This window comes from Podarcis filfolensis (genome assembly GCF_964270895.1).
Source record: "Podarcis filfolensis genome assembly, chromosome: 4".
Taxonomy (NCBI): domain Eukaryota; kingdom Metazoa; phylum Chordata; class Lepidosauria; order Squamata; family Lacertidae; genus Podarcis; species Podarcis filfolensis.
Genome location: NC_139607.1, coordinates 54,246,739 through 54,268,412, shown reverse-complemented (window position 1 = coordinate 54,268,412; position 21,674 = coordinate 54,246,739). Strand labels below are relative to the sequence as shown.

At 41.4% G+C, this 21,674-nt stretch overlaps 2 protein-coding genes across 7 annotated transcripts in view; both read right to left on the bottom strand.

The window, feature by feature from the left end:
* LTN1 (listerin E3 ubiquitin protein ligase 1) overlaps positions 1-14,116 on the bottom strand; it is a 29,488-nt gene extending 15,372 nt beyond the window's left edge. The window contains exons 1-12 of the mRNA XM_083611221.1: positions 13,883-14,116; positions 11,307-11,510; positions 10,076-10,174; positions 9,103-9,333; positions 8,023-8,075; positions 7,185-7,365; positions 6,798-6,971; positions 5,729-5,919; positions 5,047-5,194; positions 2,434-3,201; positions 1,016-1,057; positions 533-725 (exon numbers count right to left, since the gene is read on the bottom strand). Coding sequence (XP_083467347.1) covers positions 533-725; positions 1,016-1,057; positions 2,434-3,201; positions 5,047-5,194; positions 5,729-5,919; positions 6,798-6,971; positions 7,185-7,365; positions 8,023-8,075; positions 9,103-9,333; positions 10,076-10,174; positions 11,307-11,510; positions 13,883-13,924 — 2,326 coding nt within the window. The 5' untranslated portion in view covers positions 13,925-14,116. The remainder of the gene's footprint in view (positions 1-532; positions 726-1,015; positions 1,058-2,433; positions 3,202-5,046; positions 5,195-5,728; positions 5,920-6,797; positions 6,972-7,184; positions 7,366-8,022; positions 8,076-9,102; positions 9,334-10,075; positions 10,175-11,306; positions 11,511-13,882) is intronic.
* A 2,035-nt stretch (positions 14,117-16,151) lies between these two features.
* RWDD2B (RWD domain containing 2B) lies at positions 16,152-21,605 on the bottom strand. 6 transcript variants are annotated; one of them, XR_014547491.1, is made up of 5 exons: positions 21,480-21,605; positions 19,539-19,767; positions 19,389-19,456; positions 17,685-19,052; positions 16,152-17,067 (listed from the first exon to the last, which is right to left on the bottom strand). XR_014547491.1 is itself a non-coding variant. In XM_083611320.1 (5 exons), exons 2-5 carry the CDS (start codon positions 19,743-19,745, stop codon positions 16,412-16,414), a joined length of 873 nt encoding a protein of 290 aa, XP_083467446.1. In that variant the 5' UTR covers positions 19,746-19,767; positions 21,480-21,605; the 3' UTR covers positions 16,152-16,411. The 6 variants fall into 6 exon arrangements, 4 of the variants coding, with proteins under 4 accessions (XP_083467446.1, XP_083467448.1, XP_083467447.1 ...); XR_014547492.1 differs by lacking the exon at positions 21,480-21,605 and adding an exon at positions 20,868-21,106 and having other exon boundaries at positions 16,152-16,646; positions 18,288-19,052; XM_083611320.1 differs by having other exon boundaries at positions 16,152-16,646; positions 18,690-19,052.
* Positions 21,606-21,674: the final 69 nt, after the last annotated feature.

The following is a 21,674-nucleotide window of genomic DNA, read 5'->3' as shown; positions in this document are numbered from 1 at the left end:
GCACTGAATAATATAATGAACAATATCTGTGACAGTTTTTACAAAATATGCTGTCTGAAGCTTAATTTCTTACAGTGACCATCCAAAAAAGCAGAGGGCATCATATTAAATCTAATTTCTGCAAAAGTGTTCCTATGTGGAGCTAAGTTTATCAGATCCAGATAGTTAGTCTTCAGACTTAATGCATTTTGGATGGTCATTGTAAGAAATTATGGAATAGTGAGCATATGAGTCAAATAGTCTTTCCCATGTACAAAAATCCTTAGCTACGGTTCAGACATAGACTTGATCTTGGTCAACTAGCTAGCAAGATCTCTGCCAAGTGTATGTTAATCAGCTACTTGCTTTTGGCATTCTGTATCTCTGAAGCCCTGAACCTTGGCTTCTTACTGGAATATTATAAAAAATAAATACAATATTACAGTATATTATTCACCTTAACACCACCATTGTCTTCCCACCCGTGACAAGCCTGTCTGCCAGTTCTTGCAGATCATTTTATTATTTTCTCAAGTAAACTGAAGCCACCTACCACTTTTAATAAGCTGAGATAACACCAAGCTTAGTAGAGTCCATCTTTCTGAATGAAAAGATTCTGCTGAAGCTACTGTCGTTTTCAAACTTGTGTTGCACAAGTCATCAGCCAGAGTTACAAGCTTTTCTCCTAACACATCTCCTTTCAGCCAAGCAGAACTCAATGAATGTTTCTCTGAGTTTGAACATGCCTAAAACATTAAAAATACCAATGTATATTTTAGTAGTGGTTTAATTATTTAATGTCCAAATATACTGTAATACTTATTATAAATTATATAGACATGTGTCTATAGTTAATTACAAATTGTGCAAGTGATTCAGCACAGAAAGGGCTTTTTCATCTTAAGCACACACAGAAAATGGGACAGATATTTACATAAAGTGCAATAAAACTGTCTGTTTAAATAATCTTAAATTCATGCTTCTCTGGATACAAAACTAGTATGTGTATAAAAACCAACAAAAATCTTGAATATACCTTTTGAATTATCTGAAGAAGAATATTCCATTTCAGATCCATCTGAAACAAAAACAGAAAAAAGAGAGAACATCAACAATGTGACAAGCAGAAACTTAAAACAATTTGTGTGAAAAGTTTAACATTTATAGCCAATGCAGCATAATGGTTAGAGTACTGGACTAAGTCATGGGAGACCTGGGTTCAAATCTTCCCTAAGTTGAGCTCCTTGCAGGATACAAATATTTTTACAAATGTACACATAAATCTGCTGCAAGATAACTCCCTCCTCCCCTTTCTTAGTATAACTGGACTGTTTCTTCAGAAGATCTGTTCTCATGAGTGCCAAACTGAGAGGCTTCCTTGCGAGTGGTTCTGCCTGTGGGGAAGTCACATTTCCCCCCTTAAAGTAGCCATGTCACACTGTCATCAGAAGCATGGCAGGTGGAAATGTGGGACAGAGCCTTCTCAGCTGCAGCACCCAGACAGTGGAACCCTCTGCCCCAGGTGACTGATTATGCTACGGATTTTGCTTGTGTGCTCCTCTCAATTTCTAAAAGTTTGTTAATTTTTTTAATTGAACTTTTTGATGATCCTTTGGGCGGAAAAGCAGAGTTGTATCCCACACTGCTGTTCTGCTTGTGCAGCAGACTCCCACTTGCGTCACTAAATATCCCCCTCCTTTTCTTTTTTGTGCAACCCCTAACTCATCCTCAAAATCTGCTCCAGGGGGTTGAGAGAGAACAAACTGGGCAATTTGGGGGTGCATGGAAAAAGGAGAGGAAGGGGAAGCCCTGTTGTATAAGTGGATCTCCACTCGTGCTGTGTTGGATACAACCCTAACTTTCTAAATTTCAATATGAAGTGACTAAATTAGCATAGGTTAGTATTAGACAAGTTTTTCTTAAAAAACTGATCAGCACCTGCTTATGAAACTATATTACTGCCACCCAATTATTCTATTCCAATCCTAAATATCCAAAATGTTTCATTCCAAATCTCAAATTACGTAAGAGAAAATTGATCCAAACTGTTAAACTCACCACCAGTCTACCAAATCATAGCAAATCAAATACAGCAGAACCTCGGTTTGCGAACGTGATCCATGCGGGAGGCACGTTCGCAACCCGTGTCTGTGCACGTGCATGATGTGATTTGGTGCTTCTGCGCATGCGCCGAAAACCGGAAGTAACCCGTTCCAGTAATTCTGAGTCTCGGCGTGTCCGTAACCCGAAAATGTGCAACCCGCAGCTATCGCAACCCAAGGTATGACTGTAGTTCAGTCGGTAGGTAAAGCATGAGACTTTTAATCTCAGGGCTGTGGGTCTGAGCCCCTCACTGGGTGAAGGATTCCTGCATTGCAGGGGGCTGGACTAGAATATCCTTGTGGTCCCTTCCAACTCTACACTTCTATGAAACTTATTTTTAAGAAAGTGTACCTTTGTTAAGTCATTTAGAATGTTTTCTCTCTCTGGGGCACTGGTGCAGCAATGGAGGACACTATACAAAATATCAACCAAGAAATCTGTCTCTTTTCTCCAGTCTTCTTTCAGCCAACCCATTAGATTTTCATAGAGAAATTGGATAGAAGGATTTTCATACTGAAGCTTTGCAACTTCCTGAATACTGGTCCTATTCTCCAACAGCACCTGGAAAACTCTACTGGAGGCAAAGTTACTGAGGAGAGCAGAGAGGAACTTTAAGTGCCGGTCAGACCTTTGTTCATTGGTATACACAATACTCAGTTCTGCAAGTTTACAAACTAAATCTTCTAAAGGCTCTTTCTGTAGAGGGGAAAGATGTTGTGCATGAATAAGAGTCCCAGGATCATTGCTGCTTCTCATATCAACTAAATGTTCATGTTCAGTGTTGCTTTCAGCTTCATCATCTTCTGCAAACCTGATCTTCACAGCTTTTCTTCTGCTTGGTTTTATCTTATTTTCTGGGTTCTGAAGGATTTGTAGCAAAGAGGACACAGCAGCCAAAGATTTCTCATCTGCATCTATTACATCAATGTGCCCCACACATATAGTTGAAAGGCCATCCCAAAAGTCCGACAATATTCTCCGGAAAGTGGGAGCAGCTCTATCACCACTTGAAATTTCTGCTCGCATGTTCCAAAAGCGCAAGGCGTCTGCTACCTCAAAAAACAAAGGTCCATTTTGTAACCTGGGCTCTTTAATCACTGTGTCAATGAGGGGAACTAGCTGTAAAGAGAAAATACATTCATTTTAGTGCAGAGATTAAACTAGGGCATGATGTAGAAAATGTTGAGCACTACAAAAAGTGACCCTTCCTTTTGGTGATTTCCACCCACACACCCAAGTATAGTGCAAAGCAGGGTGGGAGAGGGAGAAGTAGGATGTGTCCAGGCTGCTACTGTACCTACCGTATTTTTCGCTCTATAGGATACACTTTTTCCCTCCTAAAAAGCAAGGGAAAATGTGTGTGCATCCTATGGAGCGAATGCAGGGGAGAAGCAGGCGGGAAAAGCCCCCAAGAGCCGCACACAAGCTCCGTGCGCTCTTGCGGGCTTTTCCCCAGGAGGGAGAAGGGACTGACTGGCCACATCAGTCCCTTCTCCCACCTCGTAGAAAAGCCCACAGGAGCCACGCACCCTTTAAAGAGCGTGCGGCTTCTGCGGGCTTCTGCAGGAGGTGAAGGAATTCCCCCACCTCCCAGAAAAGCCAGGAGAAGCCGCGCAGCCCTTTTAAAGAGCGTGCGGCTTCTGCCGGTTTTGCGGGAGGTGGGGGAATTTCCCCACCTCCTAGAAAAGCCAGCAGAAGCCACGCAGCCCCTTTAAAGAGTGCACGGCTTCTGCGGGCTTCTGCAGGTGGTGGGGGAATTCCTTCACCTCCCGCAAAAGCAGGGAGAAGGTCTGGGAGAAGCGCACAGGCTGCACGCTTCTGTCCCCTTCTCCCCAAACTGTGGGCTTTTGCAGGATGTGGGGGAATTCCCCAACCTCCCGTAAAAGCAGGAAGGTCTGGGAGAAGCGCACAGGATGCCTGCAGCCTGTCCGCTGCTCCCAGAGCTGGGGGGGGGGGATCATATTTTTTTCCTTGATTTCCCCCTCTGAAAATTAGGTGCGCCCTATGGTCAGGTGCGCCCTATGGAGCAAAAAATACGGTAATTTGCTGTGCTGTTGCCATAGGTAATGAAAACCGTCACAGCAAACAGAAAACTTAACAAAATGGGGGTTGTGAGACAGAGAAGAGAATGGTATAGCTAGGTCTGCCATACATCTGGGATTTCTGGAAGGTGTCTAGTAGATGTCGCGTTTTGGGGGTGTTTTCGTAAACACCCAAAGCTTTGGCGTTTATCTAAAAAGAGCTCAACAGTTGTGGGGTCTTCCTAAGAAAAGCTCATCAACTTTCGACATGTCCTGGATTTTACTTTTTGAAATATGGCAACCCTAGGCATAGCTATAGCAGCAGTGAAAAGGCACAGATAAATATAAATATTCTGAAAGGTATTTAGCACAGACCTAGTTCATTTAGCTAACTGTTAGCACAATCCTTAACAACAATGAGCTGGAGGGGATGCACATGAGCTGCCCTCCCCAGTTGATTGACAGGGTGAGGGGAGTGTACTTGCCAGCACCGAACAGCTGTTTAGCAGACTGAGGGAAGCACAACGGTCAGTCTAAACTGGGCTCCCCACAGTCTGCCAAACAACTAGTTGGGGAGCCCAGGTGAGAACTGTGGGTGGGTGTGAATTTGCCTGTAACTTGAGTAACTCAAGGCAGGCTGTAAGGAATGCTTGGTGAGCTAACAGGGGAGTGGGGTGGAGGGAATTTAAGCTGCTGGGTAGCTGGTAGTGAACTTGGAGCCTGTGGGTTGCCCACCTGTGATCTAACATATTTATTTGTATTGCCCTAGGAAGTTTTGCAGTCATAAAGGTGGTGAAGAGGGCCACTTGTGGCTATCTCCTATTCAAAATCCTTGCATCAGAGAGTATTTCAGCCATTTCATTACAGATATTTAGGCAACTGACTAAAACTGAAATTACTAAAAATTATCAGAAGTAAATGATATATTCCCATGAAAAAATACCTGATCATTTATAAGCATTTCTTGAATTTTAATTTCTTCTTCTTCTTCACCTATATTCTGTAGCACTGTAAATCGTAAACATTCCATGAAAGCCAAAAGGATTGCTGAACATTCTGAACGGCTAGCCATAGCCCTTTCAGTCAACAACCTAGACAAACACAAAATTGAGAAACATAATAAATTTCATTTATAGTTTTGAATTCAAATGTAATCAAAGAGCCTGATTTAACTAACAGTTCCCACTAGTAGATGCCTGTAGATCAGCTTGTGCTGATAGAACGGTCTCCTTAGCGCTATGTTGAATTCTTCCCAATGAATGCTATAGCTTTACACTGTGCTGAAAGTGCACTGATTGGGAAATCAGAAGCACAGAACTAGATTAGAAGAACAAAGAACAATATTTTAAAAATAGTAATCAATGTATTACTATGATGGGTGCATTGAAGTATACAGAGCACTGTTGTTCAGCATCTACAATTGTAAAATGTGTTTAAATTATGGGATGCATTTGATGGTGTCACACAGCAGGTGAAGTAGATCTGGGGAGCGAAGGTGAAAATGGTCTCCCTTCCTGCAACACCACTGGATACGACCCATTTGGATATTACCCACTATACATTCCCCTTCATTTCCAAACACGCATAAGGCGATCTTTAATCAAAAAAGAACTAGTTGTTCATACCCTTGAATTATGGTGGTGAAAAATGTTCTACAATAGTCCAGCTTCGGTTCTGTAACACCATGAGGTATCTTGCTAATGAAAGGCAAGAGATTAGGATATATAATTGTAGCAAGACCACGTCCTCCTTCTCGAAGGACTGCCCATATTTTTGGCAGGACTCCCTTTTTTGCATTCACATGACTCCAACAATCCTACAGAACAACACAAGGTTCAGAAGTAAATTAAAGACTACTCAGCTAGCTTGGAAAGAGCAACCTAACAAATGCACAATCTATTTCATGGAGTAGCCTAGCCCTCTGGGCCACACTGCAAAAGAAGCATGCTAATTTGACATACTCACAAATTTGAAAGTTAATGAACGTTCTAAGAGACAGCAGGAAAATAAATGTTAAGTGCGGTGATATTTAAGCAGAACTTAAACTAGACCTCTTTTCAGGAAGTCGGGACCTATATAATATTTGCTTCTACATCAAAGTAATGACATAGTTTTATGGACTCAATTTTCCACGTTTTTGAAATTAATATTCAGCCAAGTGATCAAACTTTTGCAGAACTACTCAGCCTACATTTCACATATTGCAAGTTGTAATAATTGTGGGTTCTGGGTCTACATAAACAGATCTACTGAAACTGATCTGTGAATTATCAGTCTAATGAAAGAGTCAAAATGTCAAGAGGTTTTTGAGTGTGCTAGCTGAACTAAAGAGAAGCATGCAGTGGGACTAAGCTTGTGCCTACGCATTGAATAATATCAATTATTTTTAAAGAAGCATGGACTGCATACATGGGTAGGCAAACTAAGGCCCCGGGGCCGGATTCGGCCCGCAGACGGTTCAGGAATCAGTATGTTTTTACACGAATAGAATGTGTCCTTTTATTTAAAATGCATCTCTGGGTTATTTGTGGGGCATAGGAATTTGTTCATATTTTTCTTCAAAATATAGTCCGGCCCCCCCACAAGGTCTGAGGGACAGTGGACCGGCCCCCTGCTGAAAAAGTTTGCTGACCCCTGGAAACAAGTCCCTGAGAATTGTGAGAAATAATGCTTCCATTTAGCCCACTGTATTACCTCAATAGCAGTAAGGACATGAAGTGCAGCTTCCCAAAGAGCAGGGCAAACAATGGCATCACTGTCATCAATGCTGAGAAGAACTGCTGGGCAAACTCTTGAAGCTTCGGCTTTCATTGACTCAGGAATGTACTGACAAAAAGCAGAAATCAGCTCAAAAAAAGCTGAACGAACCTGAAAGAGAGGAAGGAGAGGGAAATTTAAACATTTTCAAGCAGACACTAGGTTTATGACCTCCATATCTAGGGCAATCCATGTAAAAATTCAGCAATGTATATGAAAGGCAAAAAAAAAAGTGAATGAAAGCAAAGGGTTCAGAACAGATAATCATGACTGACGCCATTTTTTAAGATCCGTTTTAGAAAGTGGACAGAAAGATAAACATACCGGTGGTGAGTTGTGCTTCCCGTATTTCCAAAATTTGTTTTGAGTCAGCAGAGGTTTAAGTTTCTCCTCCAATGAACTATTCTCATTACTGGGTAACATACAAATCAATTTCTTTAAAGCTAACAAAGAACATGTTAGAATTCGGAAGAATTTAGCCTCCCTTTCTTCCTCTGGCACAGTTCTATTAAAACAAAAGAATTGAATATATAAGCTATAAAGTTTTACAGTTCAGTCATGAACATAATTTTCATATTTGATTTTAAATCATTTGCTAAAAAGGATAGCACAACCTCACTCTGAAAGCTAGTCCTTCTCTGAATATCCCACATTGTACATATACATAAAAATATCAATCTGAGAGGTCTGAGAAACAGCATTAGTCTTAGAAATAATGAAAAGTTTTTTACTAAGCATCACTACCAATATTGCACTACCAAGTTAAATCCATCTTCTAATTCACTCTAGACATCATATGTCCTTTGTCAGGAAGCAAAATTATAACAATTTTTTTCAAGCATAAGTTCTCACAAGCAAACTAAACTACTAGACCAATCTGCATTGACTGTGAAATATTAAAGAGAAGGCAGTGTTCTAAACATACTATTGCTTTAATCCAGCAGTGCTCTGAAAGCAAGATAGATATATGGTACACACAAAACTCCCACATATGCAAGGGCTTCTGAATGAGGAAGTCTCCTTTATATATATGCACACAAAATTCTGGACAGGGAGAAATGCTTCCCATAATTTGATATAATGGATCTGAAACATGCTTCTAAGTTTTACATATTTATTGTGTATTAATATAAAACAAACATATTTATACAGAGGTACGTACAGTGGATCACTTAGTGTATCAGGTGTTTCTTTCAAAAGGTGATCTTGGAGTACCTAGAGAAGAATCAACTAGATGTCCTTAAATGGAAAATAAAATTATGCAGTTCTCATAGAAAAGTTAATATTAAGTTTTATAAACCAAAACAATTACAACATTTTGTTTCTTTCATCTTAGAATTTCTAACTGCAAATCACTTCAAAATTAATGAGGAACAAATGTGTGACTTTGTGTATTTTTTCCTTCTTAATTAAACAAGCTCAACTATGCATCACAGCTTCTATTTTGATAATATCAGCAGCTACAAGTAAAAATGACCAACAAGTAAAAATGAATTTGCATTTGTAACACATCTTTCTCTCTCACTAATATTCACTGCCTAAATTGGAGCGTCACAATGCATTATGAAGTATTATGATGGGTATGAGCTGCATCAAGTCTTGGATTCACACATTCCTGCCTCCCGCTCCTGTGTGGTCAAGAAAATACGTAAAAGCTTTTCTTTTGTTTTTAGTAAAATAACAGCCTTCCTTTCCATCTGAACTGGGGATTGTAGTTTAATACTAAGTCTCAAAACAAGTCCACTTCAAACCATGGGTTATGAAATTGGTTTGTCTTGAAACTAATTATAGTGTAAACAATGATCCTGGTTTTAGACAAAACTTTCTCTTTCCATACTACATCTGAAATAATTAAGAAAAGAACAGAATATATATTTGATGTAATTAAGAATCAAACTCAAAACTAGATGTATATCTAATGTGACAACAACAACAACAAAATTTATTATTTATACCCCGCCCATCTGGCTGGGTTTCCCCAGCCACTCTAGGCGGCTTCCAACAAAATATTAAAAATACATTAAAACACCAGTCATTAAAAGCTTCCCTAAACAGGGCTGCCTTCAGATGTCTTCTGAACATCAGATAGTTGTTTATTTCTTTGACATCTGATGGAAGGGTGTTCCACAGGACGGGCACCACTACAGAGAAGACCCTCTGCCTGGTTCTTTTCACTCTTTTAAAAAGCCAAAACACAACTAACATAAAGCTTTAACATAGTCATACAGATTGGAAAACTCACATTCAGAATTTCATCTTTACAAAATACTAAGGCTTCAGGCTGTTTGCTTGGTGGAAAGGCTTTTTCAAATGCAACTTTAGCTGCTGACGCTGCAGGAGAGTAAGTATCACACTGAGCTATCAGCCAGTGTCCCATAAGACTTCTTAAATGAGGAGCCAAATGTTTCTTAACTTTCAAAATAAGCTGCTCAAAAGCTTGCTGTGTTGCTTCTCTGACCCGACGATCATGATCCTACAATAAATATTGGGGGGAAAACTATAGGTAACTATATATATATATAAATAAACAGGCATACTGTACAGGTGTAGCACTTAAGAGCTCAGTATTTATATTAGTCTCTCAGTCTCTGGGGCAAAAAATTAAAAGCTACTTGGCATCAATCCTGACATTTAAAAACCAAGGTAAAGCTAAAGGGACCCCTGACCGTTAGGTCCAGTCGCGGACAACTCTGGGGTTACGGCACTCATCTCGCTTTATTGGCCGAGGGAGCCAGCGTACAGCTTCCAGGTCATGTGGCCAGCATGACCAAGCCGCTTATGGCGAACCAGAGCAGCGCACGGAAATGCCGTTTACCTTCCCGCTGGAGCGGTACCTATTTATCTACTTGCACTTTGATGTGCTTTCAAACTGCTAGGTTGGCAGGAGCAGGGACCAAGCAACGGGAGCTCACCTCGTTGCAGGAATTCAAACCGCCGACCTTTTGATCGGCAAGCTCTAGGCTCTGTGGCTTAGACCACAGCACTAGCCATGTCCCTAAACCAAGGTATACAATATTATTTCAAGCTTTCCCATACTCCTTTGTAAATATGAGTCGTTCATAAAGCACAAAGTAGTTCTATACCAAGTCACAAACTTTCTTCAAAACTAATCATACCCACCCCCAGTACAACAGAACCATGCACTGATTTCTTTGACAATTGTCAGAGATATAACCCTGTCCATATTTGCCATAATCCAAGAGTTTAATACTTACAACAGATATTTTACAATAAATTCTAGGCCAATAAGGTAGGACTCCTTTAACAATCTCTGTTTCTCTCTCCTTACACATTGTTCCAAATTCTTGCATAGCCTGAAATTAAAAAAGAGAAAATGAGCATGATTTCCAAAGACTGATAATCTATTATCCTCCCCTTTATGACCGCACTTGTCTCTACAGATGCAACTTTAAAGACTGGGGTAACCTTTTCCACATCACTTTCCATCAGCTCTGGATAACTATTTTACAGAACATGCTAAAACCATGTAAAGCCTAAACAACATATAAAAGGAAGGATATCAAGTATTTGTTGAAATCCTCCATTCCTACCCTTCAACTACTATCAGTGCAAGCATATATGCATTTCTCTGTGAGTAAATCCCACTCAACTCAGTGGGACTTACTTCTGAATATACACATGTATAGGATATACAGCCTGGAACCTTGTGAATCACTTGGTAACCCAAAGACTAAGGGTGAATTCTATCCACAATTATTTGAGGGTAAGTTCAACTGAGTTACAATGGGATTTATATACGAGTAAACAAGCTACATCTCTTGTTGATATACATGGGACTTGCATCATATTATACTTAGTTTACATAAGAAAGCCCCATCAAGTTTAGAAGTTCTTAATTCCAAATAAAGTTGCAATCCTAGGCTTGCCTAACCATTAAAATATGCAGCTAAATAAATCACACAACACCCTATAGTGCAAAAAACCATTTGTTAGAAATAAACTGAAAGTAACTGTTTCTTTCTCTGGTGTATTTCTATCCTCATGTTATTTGTCTAAACTTGCTTTAAGTAGCATATCAATAATTACCGTATTTTTCGCCCTATAGGACACACTTTTCCCCCTCCAAAAATGAAGGGGAAATGTGTGTGCGTCCTATGGGGCGAATGCAGGCTTTCGCTGAAGCCTGGAGAGCGAGAGGGGTCGGTGCGCACTGACCCCTCTCGCTCTCCAGGCTTCAGGAAGCTATCCCCCCAGCCCTGCAAGCTCCCAGAGCAATGCCAAGGCTGCGCTCTGGGACCCGTTCTGGGGGCTGGGGTCGGGGGAAGCTTGGGCTTCCCCCGCCCCAGCCCCGCGCCTGGGGGGGGGGATAAAATTTTTTTCCTTTATTTCTCCCCCAAAAAAATCTAGGTACGTCCTATGGGCCGGTGCGTCCTGTAGGGTGAAAAATACGGTACTAGGCATTTAAGAGCAGTACAACAAACCTACTTTTAATTTGGTTGTAACATCTCTCTTGGAAAGTTTTCTCAGCACCATTCGAAAGTCAGCATCCACAAGGCTATCTATTTCTTCAGCGCCTTGAATCGCAGGGACATAGCCTAGGTCACTTGAAGATGTGCCGAAGCCAACAAACCCAGGAACACTTCCTCGTTCTTTGGCAAGAAGTTCCGCTGCTCTACCACTGCTAGAGGGCTATTTTTTTTTTAAAGAAAAGGAGAGAGAGAGAAACAGAGAGCTTACTTTTACAGAACAATTCTAAAATTTCTGTTTACTGACAACCATTTTGGGGCATATTTTTGTGCCCCAACAGCTGCAATTCTTTATCTTATGACTGAAAGAACTAATCCAACTGGCCCAATACCATTATTCTCATTAGTTGCACTGCTGCTTGTTCAAGTCTTAACCCAACACTTTTTTCTGTGCTCACAACTCTATTCCCTCTAGAAGTCTACATTTTAAATAAATTCCAAAAGAATAGCCATGCAAGTCTGTTATAGCAAAAATGACAAGTCCTGGAATCTTAAAATTATCACAATAATTATATTTGTCCTTAAGCTACTACAGGATTCTTGTTATGTTTACATTTAGAACAGTTTGGACTGCATTGTTGGGGAACTCTCATGTCCATCCCTCTCCTGCCAGATACACACAGTGACCCCGTTAGCACATAACAACAAGCCAAACCAGGGCTTAACAAGAACATGTGAGTGTGAAGGTTCCCAGAGAACAGATCACAGTGATTTTAACAATAGGGAAAACAAGAAATGGAGAGCAGGAAGAGGCAAATATAACAAAGCTACAGAAGCCTTGTTCAAACACTGATAATAGGTAGGAATGAACACACGGGCACAAGAATTGGGAACACACCAGCAAGTCCCATCCCCGATTTCCACACATTCAGCAGATTATGCACAGTGTCCGCACATTCTATTTTTCAAGGATATTCATAAGGGACTGTACACATGTGGACTTTTTGCACTAGTTCCAAAAAATGTGGAGTTCAAAGGTGGGAGGAGTAGAGTGTCAGTAAGAAGCCAACCCCCTACTTCCTGCTTGGAATAAACACTTGAACATTATTGGGGAGGGGGGAATGGGAAACAGGAAGATAATACAGGGTGATATTAAAGCAAAAAAATCTATGCAGTTAATTATATTTAAGCCTGTTAAAAATCAAGACTCTGCAGAGCTTCTGGCTACCTTATCCTCACAAGAAACCTGCAAATTGGTTGGGCTGAAGGATTATGTGAATACAGATAACCATTTAATTGCAGCAACATACTATAAGGTACGGGACGCGGGTGGCGCTGTGGGTAAAACCTCAGCGCCTAGGACTTGCCGATCACATGGTCGGCGGTTCGAATCCCCGCGGTGGGGTGAGCTCCCGTCGTTCGGTCCCAGCGCCTGCCAACCTAGCAGTTCGAAAGCACCTCCGGGTGCAAGTAGATAAATAGGGACCGCTTACCAGCGGGAAGGTAAACGGCGTTCCGTGTGCTGCGCTGGCTCGCCAGATGCAGCTTGTCACGCTGGCCACGTGACCTGGAAGTGTCTGCGGACAGCGCTGGCTCCCAGCCTATAGAGTGAGATGAGCGCACAACCCTAGAGTCTGGCAAGACTGGCCCGAACGGGCAGGGGTACCTTTACCTTTACTATAAGGTACATGTAATTGCTTGGAAAACTGTCAATCTGTATTGTTGTACAAAGTGATAAGGATAATTTTACCACATTTCAACACCTAACTTAGAAACTTGGGGAGCAGGAGAGTGCTAAAATTCTCCTTAACACTTGACAGGGCAATACAGATGACAAGATTACCAGTTTGATAATTTACAACTTGGTATACAGCTGCCCGTGTTTATGTCTAGTGATCTGAGCTTCACTGCTAAGCACAGATTGGAACACAAGTCATGTCCAGTACTCTTATCCACCATACCAGGAACACATTACACAGGTAAGTGTGTTAACTGAACAGATTAGCTGTACTCACAGTAATAGCAGGGAAAGAGGCTGAAGTAGAAAGGCATGGAGCTATTCTTTACATTACATGTTTATGGCAAAGTGGGGAGGGAAACCTTTTCCTTTAAGTTCAAAAACGGAGCCAAGGACAGCGGTTCTTCCTCACTAATTGTCAAATACAAAGTCAAGATCATATGGACGTGGCGTGACCAAAGAAAATCAAGAAGCCCTAGCAAAAAAAAAACTTGTCCTCTGAGAATTGTCGTGCTTTCAACTCTCCTTAGTGTCCAGATCACACTCGAATCAATATTTACAAACTTGCAACCGCTAAAAGGCCCCGGACAGGAAGAGTTCATCCTCCCTTTGGAGAGGGTTTTATGATGCTTGTGTTGGCATAGGCCGCCTCTTTTCCCCGCTCCTCCTTGCCCCGACAGACGTTGAATCACGCAGCCCTTGAAAGAGAAGGCTGTGGGAACAGGCTCTCCTACACGTGTACGCCAAGGGTAGAAAGCAGGCCCGTGGTGGACGGGGAAAGCTGTTGCCGTTTTGATACAGTTCCCTGCGGGGGCGAACACACAACATACCCACGTACACACGCGCCCCTCACTCACCCGCACGTTGCCCTTCGTTCGCTGCTTGTTCTTGCCTCCCATGGCGGCGGCGGCGGCGAAGTCGGAAGCAAGCAGGCAGCCCGGCCCAAAGCAGCTGGTCCCGGGCAACAGACGTGGGGAAAGGAGGGAGGGCGCTTCCGGGCGATGGCGGAGAGGCCGCCCCCGGAGACCGGAGTCTCCTCCCCTCTCGCGCCTCCCTCGCTTATTTTTGCTCTTCCGCCGAATCACGCCTCTTTCATAACCGCTTTCGGAGCCTTCCGAGGGAGCTCGAGACGCGGCTCGTGGGGGTTGAGTTCAGCCCCGTTTGCCTTCTAGGTCCCAACCACTTTTATGAGCCTAAATACGGGGCTATTCTTCCGCTTTCCTCTGTTCTTCCCGCGTGTCGATATTATTAGACTGCAAGCTTCTTCGAGAACATGCAATCGCCTGATTTGCGCATAAGCTTAAACAAGCCATAGCTTAGGGCCCCACTCTCTTGGCCCCCCCCAAAAAAAAATAAAGGGAAAAAAACCTGGATGTACATTTCCAAAATATAAGATAAAAAACAAATAAAATAAAACCTACATATAACAACAGTGCTAAATGGCTTTAGATAGCTATTAGATCCATAAATTACCATATAGCATATATTCAACACAAAAAACAATGACAATTTGTTGTTGACATAGGACAGATGGACATATAAAATGCCCCATTACCTTCAGTAGCTTAGGGCCTCATCAGACCTAAATCCGGCCATACCTGTACCTTTGGGCTCTGCAACAGAATCAAGACTTTGGGGTTTATACTTTTTGGTCCGCAATCTGCTCACCAAAAATAATTGTGCTGTTCTTTTTTCTTTTTTTTTTTTGTTAAAAAAAAAAGTCATCTTCACAGCCACAGGCAGCAGAGTTCAGTCTCATGTAGGTTCCTCTGATACCCCACTCAGACCATAGATGTCAACTCCTAGGGGCCAAGGTTCCTTCAGTTTCCTCCCCACCCCATGTTGATGTGACATTGCCATTCAAACTGCGTGTCCCATGTCTAGCGATTGATTATGAAGGTTGGGGCTTACCTCCCCGCCCAGCCCCCACATTTCATTCAAGTTGGCACCCCTGCCTCAGACACTTGATGGGAGGCTAATGTGTGCCCTGATAAATAGGGCTTTTAAAAAACAAGTGATCTTAGTAGCATACATGGAATCTGACAGGAGGATTTTTTTCCAGTTTAGGATTAGAATAGTGTTCATTTTATGTACTGGAGAACTCTGGGGCTCATTAGGGTTAGTTCAATGGAGGATCTGTAAGGTGGATCTTTTCCTGAAAGCCTGCTCATCGCTAGTTATTTTCCCTGTAACATGCCGCTATAGGATACTGGATGCTTAAAAGTTGTACTATAGGTTCACACATGACAACAGTGAGGCCTTAGACTCCTGACCTACAGATGTTTTACATATAAGCATATGCTCAGGAACTTCCAAGTTTCACAGAACATGGCAATATAAAGCATAATGGCTGAAATACCTTCTATAGGATTGGGGATAGCCATCATATATTTGACATAAGCTTTTACATTTTACAACTCTATCATATTCCCCTTACTCACTTTTTTCCAAACCACCTTATCATTTTGGTTGCTCTTTTCTCCACCTTTTCAGCTCCACAGTATCCTTTCTGAGATGTGGCAACTAAAACAGTACATAGTATGCCAACTGAGGTCACACAATAGAATTATATAAATGCATAATAATATTGGCAGTGTAATTTTCAATCCCTTTATTAACGATCTCTAAAATGGAATTCACCTTTTTCATAGCTGCCACACATTGGGTTGACATGTGTTGCCACAAGAGTGACAGTCAGCTGTAAGAGGTGTAGCAGACCTGTCATAAAGTTTTGCCTATCTATGAGTAACACAAGCACAACCTACCTACCTACACAATTTTGATACCCCTAAAGTGGAAACATGATGATGTAGTCAACCTTGCAAGTGGGTTATGTGAAAAAATAGCTATCATATTTTGTGATGTGCAGACAAGAACAGATAGAAGTTCATACCTGAAAAATGCTGTGTAGCAAAACTAACTGTAGTTAGTTTTATCAAAGCCTATTTATTTCAACGAGTTTCTTAATTCTGCAAAGGATTAGGCATAGGTATTTGAGATTATGGGAATTATTTAGATGAATAGATCAACTGCATTGCTTTTATTGTTTGTCATTAGCATTAAAATGTTATCTTAAATTAAAATCAAACTTGTTTGGACATTCATAATTTATCAGATGTAAATGAGTAAAGTTCTTAGTATTTATTTATTTTTAAAAAAGTAAAAACATGGGACAAGATCCAGCATTACACCAGTGGATGCGATTGGATTTTCTCCTGCCAGCCCACTCCCCAAAATGCTCCAGAAGGTCCCACAGCACATTTGGGATGAAAAGGGGAAGGGAGGAGGTACAAGTCCAGTTGTCATAAACAGAAGCATGTCACCCACAGAGGACTGCTAAAGTTTCATTTAAGAGTTCCATGTGATTTTTTCCACCTCTTGATGATCTATTGTCCTTCAACTCCAAAGTACAGTTGAAAAATATCACCACATCCACTGTCAAGTAAAAAATGATACAATTGTCCCAAATCCATGTGATTTCCTCTGGCACCATGTGCATCAAATATTTTTTCTTCAAAAGCACAAAACTTCTTTTGTTTTCCCATTTCAGCTTCAGTCCCTTCTAAGCAAATGTCTTCTCTGTGACGTATTAAAATTCTCTGCCATGATAATCTTCTGATTCTAAATTCAATGAGAGAATCACAAATTCAGAAAACACAATAAGCCCTACCCAACTAAAATTACTTCTGATCGTTCTGTTGAGGCCAATGGAATTCATTAGTCACAATTAACTTAAATCCTAGTGTTTTCAATAGAACTTAAGACATGGGCTAATATATTCTGAAACTGTAAAAGGAACAATATTACAAAAATGTGACAAACCTTTCTTTATATATTCTTAGAAGCAAAGTGTTGTATTTATTACACCACAGTATCCATTACAATACAGTGGTACCTCAGGTTACATATGCTTCAAGTTACATACGCTTCAGGTTACAGACTCCACTAACCCAGAAATAGTGCTTCAGGTTAAGAACTTTGCTTCAGGATGAGAACAGAAATTGTGCTCTGGCGGCGCGGCAGCAGCAGGAGGCCCCATTAGCTAAAGTGGTGCTTCAGGTTAAGAACAGTTTCAGGTTAAGAACGGACCTCCGGAACGAATTAAGTACTTAACCCAAGGTACCACTGTTCTCCTAAATCTGTTTTCTATTATAGTCTATTATAATGAAAGTGGGAAACTTATATAAATTACAGGGGAAACCCTCCTAGGCACTTATAGAGTTGGAAGAGACCACAAGGTTTATCTAGCCCAATCTACTGCAATGCAGGAATCTTTCGCCAAATGTGGGGCTTGAACCAACTCTACCATGCTCTACCAACTTTAATATATTTATATATAACCCCTTACTAAATAAATAGATTCTAGTGGATGGTCCTTGCCACTGAGGGGACTATGATTTGAAAAGAGCCTATTTTCAGTATTCACATTCCATGTTAGTGGTTGAGGTGATGAATATTCTCTCTTGAAAGAGAGAGGTTGTGAGAAACAGGATGAAGTCACTGGTAAAGACTAGAAGCCATTTACTAGTTTATACAGTGGTACCTCGGGTTAAGTACTTAATTCGTTCTGGAGGTCTGTTCTTAACCTGAAACTGTTCTTAACCTGAAGCACCTCTTTAGCGAATGGGGCCTCCTGCTGCTGCCATGCAGCCGGAGCACAATTTCTGTTCTCATCCTGAAGCAAAGTTCTTAACCCGAGGTACTATTTCTGGGTTAGCAGAGTCTGTAACCCGTAGCGTATGTAACCTGAAGCGTATGTAACCCGAGGTACCACTGTAGTTCCTGAGCATACTTATACTGCTTTCCTCACAATGCCACCAGAAAGATTTTGGCAACAAAAAGTGGCCTGAACCATGGCTTGAAAGTTTCTTCCGACATTAAGATCTTGGATTGCAACTATGTCTGGTCTCAAGACATAAATGGAATTCATACAATCCCTATATTGTTACTGATTTAAGGTCACACCCACATTGCGCATTTAAAACAGATGGCTTCCTCCAAGGAATCATGGGAACTGTAGCGTGTTAAGGGTGCTGGGAATTGTAACCCTCTGGGTGGTAAACTACAGTTCCCATGTTTAAGTCATGTGTTTTAAATTTGTGAATTTAAATACGGTACCCTCCAGATCTTGTAGACTACAACTCCCATCAACCCCATTCAAAATGATCAACAGTCAGGGATGATGGGATCTGCAGTCCACAGCATTTGGACAGCACCGTGTTGGCTACCCCTAATTTAAGTGACCATCGTATTCCTACAAACCTTTGAAAACCTGTATTCAATGACTTGGTCACCCACTTGCGGCTCTACATCTCTTGCCTCTACTTCATAAGTTTTCTCAGTTTCTTCTGCCAACAGAGAGCTTTCCATCATATTTTTCTTGGTGATGAAACAGTCACTGACAATCTCATCATGCCATCCCTCTTCTGTGAGGTATGCACACACAGGACTTTGAAATATGGAGCCAATTTTTACTTGGCAAAAAAGATCAAGCAACTGCCTAATCAGTGCTAAATTATGGTGCTGTAAAGTATAACTGGCAGAATAAGCACAGGAAGGATTCTGAATATACAGTGAAAAATATTAGTTTCAGGAATTTATGACTGAACTAAACCACCAAAAGGTAGCAACTCAAGAATGCAAGATATAAAGTGAAAAACAAACCTTGCCCAAAACTCCTCACACAGGCTCTGCTGGCCCTCTACACAAATGATACCTGGTTTCCCAGGCATGCTAAATCCAGACAGAGAGAGTTCCTTAGCCCAATCAACTATATTCTTTCTTTTGTGCTTGTTATAAATGTGATGACTGTAAATCCATAGTCTAGTGAAAACATTATCTGACTTCTGAATACTTGATTTCATCATGCTGGAAGATGAGGAATCTCTGCTGATGTATGCAGTGCCATGTTCTTTAATCCATTCTCTTGCACTTAATATGCAGACTTCACCAGCACAGTGTGTCTTCAAGTAGGTTATAAGATCTGTGTTCAGCTGTACCTGCTGTGATCGGCTTATAGATGGAGATCTAAAGGGGGAGGAATGATGGCATTGTTTAGAATACAAATGAAAGGATTGAAAAAAATGGAAGAATCTAGTTTTCCTTAATTATTGGGAATGCTCTGGGGTGACCTTAGGCTCACACAATCTCCTTCCCTTTCTTTTTTCTTTGTGTGTGAGGGATAAAGTTTAAATATTCCATTTGCTTTGGGGGGGGGGGAGGATACATCCCTGAATTCTCACTGCAGTCATTAGAATTATTATACTGCATAAGACAGTTAAATGCAGACTTTATGTTTACAACAGAATAAACAATGCATTTCAACCTTTAGGCCACTTTTCTCTATATCAAAATATGTAGTACCTGATAGTAATTTCTGGAAGAACAGCTGGGTATTTTAATGGGAAAGCACAAAACAAAGAAAGTGGAATCTAGAAAGGAATTCAAAGAAACAGAGATTACTAAATATCTAGTCTCAAATACCATACTTCATTCAGAATGATGATGCCTTACCTTATTTCCATCTGCAGTGTCTAATTCTAAATTCAATGTAAACTGTATTTTTGATGATGGCACTTCCAAGGTGCATCTGTCAATGTGATCCTTCAGTTCTGCTAAAGCCAGTTGGTCAGTCACTTTAAATTCATCTTCATTGGGGAACATACTAGAAAGCAAATCTAATTCAGAAAGTTGTAGTTCAGCCTCTTCCAAGTTGCTCATTTTAGATATGTTTATGTGATTCCTAAACAAGTTAGAGGGAAATAGTGTTAGTATTTGCAGCTTCTGGTGCTGTATATGGCTATATTTGATGGCACAAACACATGGAATCTTTAACTGGTTCCAGAATATTACCATTAATTTCTATGTCATTTTTCCACACTGAAGGAATTGAAACACGGATTCCCATCAACATCTATTTTATTGGCAGCCCAATAATGTGCACATTTACTTCCAAATGACTGCATTGGATTGTAAATTTGCATCCCAATCCTATGCATGTTCGCTGTGATAAGTGTGGTTTACAGTGCATTCCTACACACAACCCAATACTGAAGTTTAAGATAACAAGTAGTAGTTTCCCCAGGTGGAGGGGGGGGTGCAGCAAAGACCCAAGTTTCAAGTGAAAAGCTGCCAGTAGTTACCCTACTGCCTGTGGGAGGAGGCATCTTTGAATAAACTAGATTCAAAACCTTGTGGACTATGCCTCAATTATGCCAGCCAGGAGCTAGAATAGCAAAACTCATACAGAAAAATACCACACACACACTCTCTCATATTTTGACCTGGTCGGTTCCAAGCCAACAGGATTTGGGATGCAAGGAGCAATCAGCTACTTTTCTGATCTCTAACCAGGATGAGGATCACTCTGATACTCCCAGATAAACTTGCATATGACTGCAGCCTTACAGTGCAATCCTGTATATGCATATTCAGCAACAAGTCATATGGAGTTATATGAGATTTACTCCCAAGTAAGTGGATACAGGGCTACAGCCTTAGGTTCATGGATTATGGATCACTGATGAGTGCATCTTGTAGGTTATATGAGTTTCCAAAGAACAGTTAACAAAGATTTGAGGTATACATTGAAAAAATTTAGATCTGAAAAAGATTGCATAAGCATGGGCCACGTGGCACATTCTTATGCACGTTTACTCAGAAGTATCTACCACATAGCCAGAGCCTTCACCCAATCAAATGTTAAATAGATATGCCTTTTGCACTAGCTGATCATTTACATTTTCACACAGCAATTATATGCATGTTTACTCAGAAGCAATACAGTCTCCATAGCGGTGTATGTGGATTGCAGCCCCGGATGTTGAAACACTTCAACCCTACATTTTTTCATATTTCCAACTATCCAGGTCATCCTAAATTCGGCACTTTCGTTTCTGTGTAAGCAAACAGTCATCAGGGCATTTCTTTCTTTCTGATTAAGGGTTGATATTCCATGTTAGTGATAGGATAGAACCACTGCAATGAACTGATTTATTGTTAGTAGGACTCCAATGACCCTGTTTCCATATTGTTAGATACAAATACACGGAAATATAAATCGAGCTCCACCCGATCCCAAATTAAAATATCGTGACCGCTTGCCTTTGCTGCTACCTTGTGACGGGCTGGGGGGGGAGAGCACGCTGGCCAAAACCACACTAAAAACCTGGATTTCTCAGCAAAGTTCCCGCCTACGAACACCCTTCCCTTCTGCCCTGGAAAGTTCACAGCGAACCCGGAAGCTGGACTCGGTGTGGCTTGTTTAATCCTTCGCTTCACTTTAGATCTGGACCACAGACTTCCTCCCAGGGAGTCCCTTCCCGGCAGCCAACGCACCGGAAGTTCCTGCTCAGCAAAGCGGTAAGAAATCTATGCTCGGCGAACCGTCAACTGCTCCCCCCCCCCTTTTTGTGCCGCTCTACAGGACTGTTAATATCCGCCGCAAATATCCACCTCAGACGCAGAGATAGGTCGCGAACCGTTTAAATCCGGGACGTTTCTTTCCGGCTAAGGAGCGCGGGCGACACCTCGGGACTCCTTCGCCCCATGCTGCGCAGTTGCTCGCTCTCTCCCCCCCCCCCGCCCCACTTTGCCCTCACCGGCCGCTTCATTTACTTTCGTCTTCTTCTCCGTGACGCAGCGCAGGAC

Coding starts and splice junctions, on each gene's coding strand:
- RWDD2B (XM_083611319.1), bottom strand. Junction 19,457..19,538: donor ACACTGCAGATGGAAATAAG/GTAAGGCATCAT, acceptor ATTCCTTTCTAG/ATTCCACTTTCTTTGTTTTG. Junction 19,053..19,388: donor CTTCCAGAAATTACTATCAG/GTACTACATATT, acceptor CTCCCCCTTTAG/ATCTCCATCTATAAGCCGAT.